The sequence below is a fragment of the Fukomys damarensis genome, unplaced genomic scaffold (assembly GCF_012274545.1).
Source record: "Fukomys damarensis isolate Sample0158 unplaced genomic scaffold, DMR_v1.0_HiC HiC_scaffold_20, whole genome shotgun sequence".
Classification (NCBI taxonomy): Eukaryota; Metazoa; Chordata; class Mammalia; order Rodentia; family Bathyergidae; genus Fukomys; species Fukomys damarensis.
In genome coordinates, this window is record NW_022900932.1 from 1,609,502 (window position 1) to 1,619,827 (window position 10,326).

The window sequence follows — 10,326 nt, forward strand, 5'->3', positions numbered from 1 at the left end:
GACTCTGAGGAGTGACACCGAAGTGTGTCACGAAACGTTCGGTCAGCGTGAGGTGGAAGAAGAGAGTGTCGCAGGCAAACGCTAGGGGAAAAGCGGAAAACATGTCAGGAAAGGCAGTGCCACGTGCACAAGCTGGAAGAATTGGTGAATTTCTTTAAAAAAAAACAAAACCGTAAGACAACAGGGCACTGAGACACCAAACGAAGGGAGGAGCGTAAAAAATGGGACTGCAGAAGCCACGGACGACTGTGTACTTGAAAGTCCTGTTATTATCGGGAGTTTGGATTTACAGTGAGCACTGGAAGTCTACTGAGAGGTTTAAGGATCAAACTCATGATCACAGCACTAATCCAAAATCTTTTATCTGAACTTCAAATTCAGAAGCTCAGAAAACCACACATTTAAAACTATTTTACATTGTTAGTATAATGATCCCACTCACTGTGAGGCGTTGGCGCATGTGTGTGACCCATCTTAATTCTTTGTAGGCCCCTTCCCACTCGCCCACTCCAGCTACATCTTTCTGTTTTTTCTCCCACCCTCCCGGGCCCCTCTCTCCTTCTTTGATCCCCCTCCATCTGAGGAGATCCCTGTCCCATCCATTGGTCAGATCTGCCTGCAGGAGTAAAGGTAAAAAGATGTCTTGATGGATCAGTGTGTTTTCAGTATAAGGAAACTTGTACTTGGAGTCCATATATGTATCTACTCCTACACATATCATCCTTGTGTTTCATTCAGCTTACAAAATGTCTCAAAAGAGCTTTCAAATACATGGCTAAACGTGAGAAATACACTCAAGCATCCGGCATGTGTAATAGTGTGGAAGAGCTGCAGAAGTTTGAACAGTGTTTGTGGGAGTCCCCGCTATTTATGACTTTCAAAGGCAAGGTGCTGGGACTGAACAGAAACAGCGAGGACCACGAACTCGTGAAACACTGAACAGCATCGCACGAAGCAGAACAGCCAGAGAGGACGATCTTGAACTCGCCCGACTGAAATCCATCAGAAAATGGAGAAGCGATGCAGCCGCCCTAATTGCTTTGCTCTGTAGCGAGACAAGCTAACCCTCAAGGAACAGGACTGCAAGGCAAGTGTTTGTGGAATGCACGAATCTAGACTCTTGGGAGCAGCACAGTGAAAGCCACTGTGGTCAGCCTCTGCTCTGTGTGACATTTTGCAGCACACGATTTACCTGTGGTCTGTTCGTGGGAGCTGGCAGTGAGGTGTGGAAAGCAAAACTGTTCCAGGGTAAAGAACCACCAACGAAAACCGCCTGAAATAATCAGTGGTGAGAAAAACCACTGATGATTATGAAGTAGCTGAGAATTACACAGAAACATTTACCAATATACCATCTAATGAAGACCTTGGTTCTGAACAGATTATTTTGCTGGAAAAAAGCCCAGACTAGGATCAGATTTCTAAAAATGTGTATAATATCTAATAAGAGATGAAGCTATTTTCAAAGCCATTACAGATTCTAGACAAAGTTTTTCTCTTCTTGGATGTGATAATGCTTACTGTAAGCAAAAGGGACAGTAACCGGACAAAATCAAAATCCAGCATGTCTGAAAGGTGTATTTCACTTGTGAATTATTTCTTTTTAAAGAAAATATGAACCATCAGAGGTAAGTTTTTAACAGGTTCAATGGCCACTATGTGTCATTGTTTTAAATCCATTACAAGAAAGCTGGGCTCTTGGAAAAGGCTAAAATTTTACTGTCCCTTGACAAATGTTCCCCATAGCACACTCCTGAACTGCTTGCAAGAGGCAAAGTTTTGGCTTTTGATGCCATTCATATGACATCTGGGCTGAAATCGTACGAATGAAGAATCTTGTCCCATAGCCAGCAGGTATAAAGAATTTGTAAACTCTCTGTGTACTGCAGTTTGAAGATAACTAAGAATCCTTCACAAATATTTGGCTCAGACTTGGGGCTACATCCGTGTTTATAAATGGACTAGGAGAGGAAGCGTATGTAAAATATCATCTTATTAATGAAAAATGGACCATATATAGTTCAATATATGATACAAGTTCATCAGAAAAAAAATCTAAACAAATTAAGGGCAGATGACATAAAAAATATAGATCATCCATGCCCTACAATTCCAGACGCATGGATGCCAGTTCCATAATCCCAAACGTCACTTGCACATGCCCTGGGGACTGTTGTGGCTGTGTCTAGATGTCCGCCCAAAGCCTCATGGGGTCACAGAGGGCTTTCCAGAGGTGGCTGGATCCAGAGCATGTGATTAAGGGTGTGTGATTACAAATCAGTCCGCTGCTGGGCTTGGCACCGCCCTTTTCCTGGTAGTCTGGATAGAACAAAAGGGGCAGAAAGACACAGTTAAGGTTCCCTCCTTGCTTTTGCTTCTGTGGGGGCACCGTGAACTGTTTCTCCTGTGCAACTTCCTTCTACCCTGTGATGTTCTGCCTTGGAGCCAGCTGATTTTAGACTGAAACCTCACCAAGCATGAGCTAAAGAAACCTCTGTTTAACGTTGGTGTGCAGTATTCTGTCTAAGCAAGGAGAGAAGGTAACTAGCACAGGGCCCTAGGGACATCTCCTCCGGAGCCTTTGGACTTGGAGCCATGGCTGCTGGTGCCAAAAGCACTGATACCACTTGTACCTATCCCTTGGGACCTAGAGAAGCTATGACCTGGGTCCCACAGGTCCATGAAATGGACAATAGGACACGCTCCAGTACCAATCACAATCACTGCACAGGAGGCAAGGACGGTAGATAACCTTGTCTTCCCCACTCTCTCATGTCTACTCTAACCGTGGCCTCGACTGCTTTATTCTCTCCCAGGGCCCCAGGGGTCATGGGTTTACCAGCCTTGGCCAGGACTCTTAGGTTTATAGCCAGGTCCCCACCGCAGGGAGACACAGAGAGCATGGTATCTTCAGGTAGACAGACCGTTCATAGGACAGATCTCCAGACTTTGCCCTGGAGAAAAGATGGTAAGAGGAGTGAATTCTGGATCCCACAAGGTCTTTCTCACTGTTTGTAAATTCTCTACGTTGTGACAGACGAGGAAGTTACTAAAGAGGAAAGAAGCTGCTGTCCCAAGTCACGTCCCGTATTGCTGCTGTTCTAGCACTGTTAGTGTAGGTCCTCATTGTGTCAGCGATCGCTGTCCCCAGGGAGCCTCTCAGAGGTAGTGCAAGGTGTTTTTTATTTAGTATTTTGAAACATCTAAAAGGGCTTCAAAATCTATTACTACATCTCTCAAAGTGAACACTTACAAACTAAAGGAGTGGCTTTATATTAACTAGAAAAAGTAATGGCAATTGAGATAAATCAAAAACAATGGATCCTCTTGCAAATGCTGCTGCTACTGTCCCTCCTCGTCTTTCGCCTGCCTCCTTGCCTCCACATCCCTCTCCTCCTTCCTTCTTTCCAGATTCCTACTCTCAATCTCCCCTTCTCCTGCCCCAGCTCCTCTGCTGCTTTCCTCGGGTTCTTTCCCCAACAGCTCCCTTTAATATCCAAAAGACAGGAAATGGAGACAGACAAGTCCCTCAACTCTTCAGACCAAGTCAGAGTGTTTATCCAGTATCAAAGATTCCCCAAACACTAAAACCAGCTCACTCACTTTCAACAACAGTTTAGCCTGCTCATCAGTGCCTACCAAGCTAGATTGGAGATCTTTCTAATTCAACCACATGCTTGTTGGGGAACGTGCTAGCTCAGGCACGGATGCTAAGGGCTAAATTGGAAACACACTTGGGGATTTCAAACCAGCCTCCAGATGAGGATTTTGTAAATCAATGAAGGGAAGCTAGCATTAGAGGGGCCACTCCTTTGATTTTTCCCTCATCACATGACCTGGAAGGCAGCCCAACATTGCACCCTCAAAAGAATGACTCAGTCCTCAATTACTTGGATGGATTTGATACTTGTGGCTGGCCTTTCCGCTCTCAGCACCCTATTTGAAAAGCACAGTCTCTACTGGGCAGCAAAATGTCCCATGAAATAGCCTCCCTAGCTAACAGCTGTCCAGCACCATAGAAAAAGGAAAGAACCTAGAATTACCAGAGCCTTACATTCCCAGGGGAAAACCGCCAAAGTGATCGCCTTCGGTTGACAAGTAAAGAGGGTCATCTGATCACCAGTGCAGCTCAGGTCAGAAGGCTGCCTTTTCTGCGCTCATGGGCCATTGGAAAATGGGCTGTCTTCAGACTGTAACAAAGTTACTTCCCTTTCTCCACCCAAGCTAGCCTGAATTGGTCTGGGGACATTTCCCCTACTTAAAACCAACTGGGGGAATTACCTGTAAGTTTGGGAATAAATTATCTGGTGCTCTGGTTAACCTTAAAGCTACAAGTCTGTCCTTCACCCTGACAGAATTTCAATGGCTTCCTCTCCAGAGTTCTGACTTTATCAAGATGTTTGGAGTGCTAAGCAACTTAGGGCAGTTCTCAAATCCCTACCCATTTCTTTCCAATTCAGCCTTCTTTGGGGAAGGTACTGTTTCTTACTCACCATGTCAGTACCTATCTGTCTTTTGGGGAGACATTTTCCTGGAAGGATATCAGACATGTATCCCTTGGAAATGACACCAGGATTAACCCTACCAGAAGACTCTGGTCTTCCAGAGCTAGCCCTTACCCAGCCTGCTCTTACCCTGCCCCTCTGCCCCTCTAGAATTACCCAAAGTGTCGGGTTCACCCTAATACTGATATAATCATACCTTTCAAAATCTCCAATTAAAATCTAAGTGGACCATAACAAGTCTCTCCAACAACACCCACTAATCCCGAGGTATTGGCTGGTATACAACCCATAATGAATGACTTTGCACATGAGAAGATTATTGTTTCCTGTACCAGCTCTTGCGGGACCCCCATTCTACCCGTCCACAACCTTAGCAGAAAAGATGGGAGGATCTCAGAACTGTTAAAAACATAGTCACTTCCCCAGCACCCATTCGACCCAGACCTTCATGCCTGCTTCCCAATGCTCCCCTCAGAATCACTATTTTTGACTGTTGACACCTATCACATGAGAAGATTATTGTTTCCTGTACCAGCTCTTGCGGGACCCCCATTCTACCCGTCCACAACCTTAGCAGAAAAGATGGGAGGATCTCAGAACTGTTAAAAACATAGTCACTTCCCCAGCACCCATTCGACCCAGACCTTCATGCCTGCTTCCCAATGCTCCCCTCAGAATCACTATTTTTGACTGTTGACACCTATACCACCTTCCTTAGAGAGCCAGCACACTCTGGCAGTGGATACCTCTTTGCCTTCATCTGGGAGGTGACAGTAACAAGGACCTGGATGAATTGTTAGTGCTGATTTAGCTGATGCCTCCTTCTAATCTAGTTCAACCTTTATTCAATATGTAAATGATCTATTTTTGTTTTCTCCATCCCAAGAACCTTGCCTGACTGACAGCATTCGTTTACTCCACAGTCTGTCATCTACGGCTTACGATCTCAAAAAATAATCAGTTATGTCAGAATTTTGTCAAATATTCAGGATCCCTCTTGACACCGAAGGATCTGACTGTCAGCCTTTCCTGCCCTCCAGGCATTTTAGCTGTTCCACTTCCCACACTAAGAGACAGCTTTATGGATGACAGGACTTGCACAAATGTGCCTCACTGGGTCCCTGTGTTAATGGCTGGTCATCAGCTCATGATTCTGTGAGGAGGTGGTGGAACTGTCAAGAGAGAAGGCCTAGAGGGAAGACGTTAGGCCACTAAGAGTGTGCTCTACATTGCAGTGCTGGGGCCCGACCCTTCCTCTATTACCGTGCTTTCCAGCCGCCGTGAGGTGAGGTGAGCAGCCTCCGACGTGAGCTTCCCTCACAACACACTGCCTTGCTATTGGCCCAAGAGCAAAGGGCTAAGCGACCGTGGACTGAAACCTCCAAAACTGAGCCAGAATTTTCCTAAGCTGATTTACCTCAGGCCTTTGTTATAGCAATGGAAAGTGGAATAATACAGAGGATTTTTGGACTTGGAAGTTACTTCCAGAACTGGCTACCAAACTTTTCTTTGATGTCTCACTCCTTCGCAATTTACTGAAAATTCCTCTCCCCGTCTTATATAATAGTCGTCTGATGGAAAGTTCTTTGAGGATATAAAAAACTGACCTTAGCTCCTACTTGAAATGTCTAATCATTCGCTTTCTTTTCACTTATTTATTCATCAATAGGAAGGAAATGCACTAGGTGTTATGATCCCACAGAAGACAGGACAGGCTAGATGATACTGGCTACCTGCCTGTTTACAGGAATTCCTGCCACCTCCATTCTCATTAAAGCCACAGAAAAGAGAGCCGGGAGATCTCCCCTCACATCTACATTCCGATGAACTCTCACCCTGCCTAAGCCCTCTCCTCTAATCACTCGAGTGTAAAATCATCTTCCTCTCCTTACCTCAACTCACTCATCTGATATAATCTGCCCAACCCTGCTGCCCTCCTCCCTCCCTGGACACTCCTCACAGCAGCACGGCCTCGACTGCTCAACTCTCTACCCCCTGACTACGTCTACAAGAACTTCCTCACTTGGTTTACAGAGGATCGTATCTCAAGGCTCAGGGTCACTACTATGCCATCCACGCTACGGTCTCCTTGATGAGATTATAGCTGGGCCTTTTCTGAGACCAAATCTGTACAGCAGCTGAACTACACGTCATCACCGAAGCAGGCCTCTTAGCTACAGACAAGATGGCCCTGTTTATACAGACAGGAGAAATGCCTTTGCAGCGGCAGATGACTTTGATATGTCTTGGAAGCAGAGAGGATGTGTAACTTCCTCAAGACAACAAATAGAAAAATAAGGACCGAGTAGTTCATAGCAGAGCTCTCTATTCCTTAAAGTCCAGAGCCATTCCCTTTCCCCCATGGAACAAAGCAGAAGAAATAATGTAGCCAATGTCACTGCAAGGCAGCTGTCTTCCAAGAGTACCCACATGACATGGTCTCTAAAAGCTTTTCTGTTTCTATCACCTTCTCAACCCCAGGTTTATACCATGGGCAAATAAAAGCCCAAGCCACTTCCTCCGTGGTTGAAGGGGGAAATGGGCAAAAACAGGGTTGTTTGTTTGATTAATGGAGAAGTCTTTGGATGGTCCTTCTTGTGCCCCAATTTCCCAAATGGCCTACAAAAAGAAATTTTGTGTTTTATTGGTGACTTGACTCACTGGAAAACTGACGAGATGGTCCAGTGGGGAAAATCACGTTGCAGGCCTCATTCACTATTGCTTCTCGGGTTCACCAACTCTGTCATATCCCGACACAGTCCTGGAAAGCCATCTCATGACTCCACGGGTCATTTCCCCTTGCCTGATGCTCCTTTTGAGGTATGTCAAGTAGACCTCATTCAACTTGCCTTCCCCAGGATGTGAATGCACGCTGTTCTTTATTTACACGTTTTTACCCTGAGTTGAGGCTTTTCCCTGACACCATGTCACAGCCATAGCAGTAGCTAAGGCTTTAACAGCAAAATTATACTCCCACAGAGGGTTCTGCAGAAATATTATAGTGACTGAGGGACACATTTTCCAGGATAAATTATTCAAAGTGTCTGTAACATCTGGCCTATCTTCCAGAATTTCTGTTGGGCTTATCATCTCCAATCCTCGAGGCTAGTGTAACAAACCAATGGAAAAATAAAATTCAACTGGCAAGAATTTGTGCAACATGCAGTCTACCAAGGCCCAAGGCCCTTCCTTTAGTTTTCTGAACCATCTTTTCACTCCTGCAGGAAGACAGGAAGTTTTATCCTTTTGAGATAATTACCAGTCATTTTTGTGCCTGGATGAAGGACTTTTAACTGGGCTCATTAACAAAGGTCTCAGGCATTATTGCAGGGAGTTCCATTAACCTGCAGTATAATACTAATTTTTGTCACGATCCCTTCAACAATGTCTTCCTAGGAAACTTCACAACTTGAGGCCCGTAGATTACATTTACTGGAAAAGACACCAACTCTAAGACTCCCTTCAGTCCTGTAGACAGGACCTTATCAGGTACTCTTAACTAACCTACGTCCAGATACATTACATGAATTCATATTTCTGATTTTTAAAATTTTCATTAGCACATTTGCAGTATGCCATGATTACATTCACCATGGAAAATTAGTATATGTATGTCACACCTCTTAATTCTTTTATCATTCCCTTCCCCATCTCCCCTTCCCACCTCCCTCCATCTTTTGGTCCCCTTCTTCTATTTTTTTGGCAAAAGATAACATTTCTGATGTTTAAAAGGGTGCTACCTAAACTGCTCAATGGATTCCTCATTCCATGCCTGATACCAAGATTGAGTTGACCAGAGTAAATCAGGAAGGATGAGAACCAGATGACAATTCAGGTGGACCAGGAGCCCAAGAACCAGAACCAGGAGGCCGTAAGTTTCAAGTGAATCTGCAACCAGTTGAAATCTCAAGGATCCTCTTTAACCTCCTCTTCTCAGCTGCTATTACTCTTTCTCTTTTTATAGCCCCAAACTCTGGTGTCTATTTACTTATCCACACTCTAACGGTCATATAGCACACCCTCTTCTAGTCTTCAGCACAACTTTCTCTCTCCTTCTTCTTCTTTAGCTTGCCTGGTTTCTCCTTATAAAAATATGTAACCACATTTTTTTCTTTTCTCTTATTACCCTTCCCCTACCCATCCCACCTTCCCTACACCTTTAGCCCTTTTCTTCCCATTTCACAATGTCATTTATCTCATTAGGATCTTATGTACTATTACAGTTTATTCACACCAGAGAAACTATTCAGTATTTACAAAATGAAAAGATGGAAATAAAGTGTTTGTAAATGGGGAGGGGAGGAGGGGGTAAAGGGAGGGCATGGACAAGGGGAAAACATGAGAACCAAGACCTGTCATGTAGAGGTACAATATCCCAATAATGAATGTAACTGTACCGTACACCTAAAATGTACCAATAAACTCAATTAAAAAATATGTGACCACAAAGTTACTAGCTCATAGTATATAGTTGCATTTTATCCTCTCTTCCCATAATTTTCTACTTAATTTTTAAAAATCTTTGGTGTCTTATGTGTTCCCAAAGGATATACTTTTATTTATGAACAAAAAAAAATGATATGGGCCTATTGTATAACTACCTTAATAACTGGAGGATTGGAGGAACTTGCCTTTGTGGATAACTTACAACCCCATTCATAATATTTAAGATCGTTATAAGAGAGTCTCCCTTCAGTCTAGAGAAAAAAGGGCTTCTCCTATTAGAGAAGGCCGCAGATCATGAGGAGGCAGCTGAGTTTCAAACTAGGGTAATATATCTGCATGTAAGTAGTGCGGGTGTGATTTGCCAAGTAGATTTGGTCCAGGTGCTTGTGTTAGAAAAAGTATACAGGCGCTGGCACTGTTTAGACTGTATACAGTATGCTCAGAAACCTTTCCAATGCTGTCAGTAGAATTGCTTGCTCTGATGCTCAGTCCACTAGGGCCCAAAAGGACCTTCAGATTCCCTTACCTGAGCAGCCCTGGATGACCACATTGCATTGGGTTTCCCCCTGTTGAACAGTATGATGTCTGTGCTGTTTTGACTACCTCATGTAGTACTTGGATAAATATATCTAGACAGGGTGACTTGGAAAGTTCCAAACCCTATAACTGGCTAAGTTCCTAAAATGAGTACCTTCAAAAGGTCCTCACGGCTGATGAGACTTCCAATTCTTAGATCTTTTCAGCTCATGTTCCAACCTACTGACTTCTGCTCTACAGTTTTTAGTGATCTTCCTCATGGCTAAAATATGTGAGTCTTACTCAAGATCTTTCTAGACTATTTTAGCAGGTGTTTACAAGAGACCCACAGCATCATGTTAACCGAACACCTCAATCCTCTGGAATCACTTGCCCTAGGAAATGGCACCAACTTACCCAAGAGACTTAAACTTAGATGTAATAGATATCTGGGTGCCCCTCATTAGGAAATGACTCCAGCTGCTCAATTTCCCAGCCACAACAATCCAGCTGGAAGATAGGATGGATCCACATTGGATAATCAACCACTGAGGCACCATGGTGGCACAGGATGACTTTACCCATTGTTTTGATTAAAAGTGGAAATGTTAAGGTTAAGAAAGGCTGAATCTCCAAGAAGAATCCCAGAAGAATCCCAGCTGGCTAACTGAGGTGAAATTCAGGATGAAATCTGGCTGCCACTTGCTGAATGGCCCTCATACACCTAGTCTGTATTCCTGGGGGAGTCTCAGACTAAACTTCACGGCTGCTGCACATTCCTTTTTTTTTTTTTTTTTTTTTTTTTTTTTTTTTTTTTTTTTTTTTTTTTTTTTTTTTTTTTTTTTTTTTTTTTTTTTTT

General features: G+C 43.8%; 1 protein-coding gene across 1 annotated transcript in view; it reads right to left on the reverse strand.

Moving 5' to 3' along the window:
- The window catches only part of LOC109117596 (butyrophilin subfamily 1 member A1-like), a 28,291-nt gene that overhangs the window by 14,588 nt on the left and 3,377 nt on the right, over nucleotides 1–10,326 (reverse strand). Inside the window, exons 2-3 of the mRNA XM_033766602.1 lie at nucleotides 1,193–1,273; nucleotides 4–81 (exon numbers count right to left, since the gene is read on the reverse strand). Coding sequence (XP_033622493.1) covers nucleotides 4–81; nucleotides 1,193–1,273 — 159 coding nt within the window. The remainder of the gene's footprint in view (nucleotides 1–3; nucleotides 82–1,192; nucleotides 1,274–10,326) is intronic.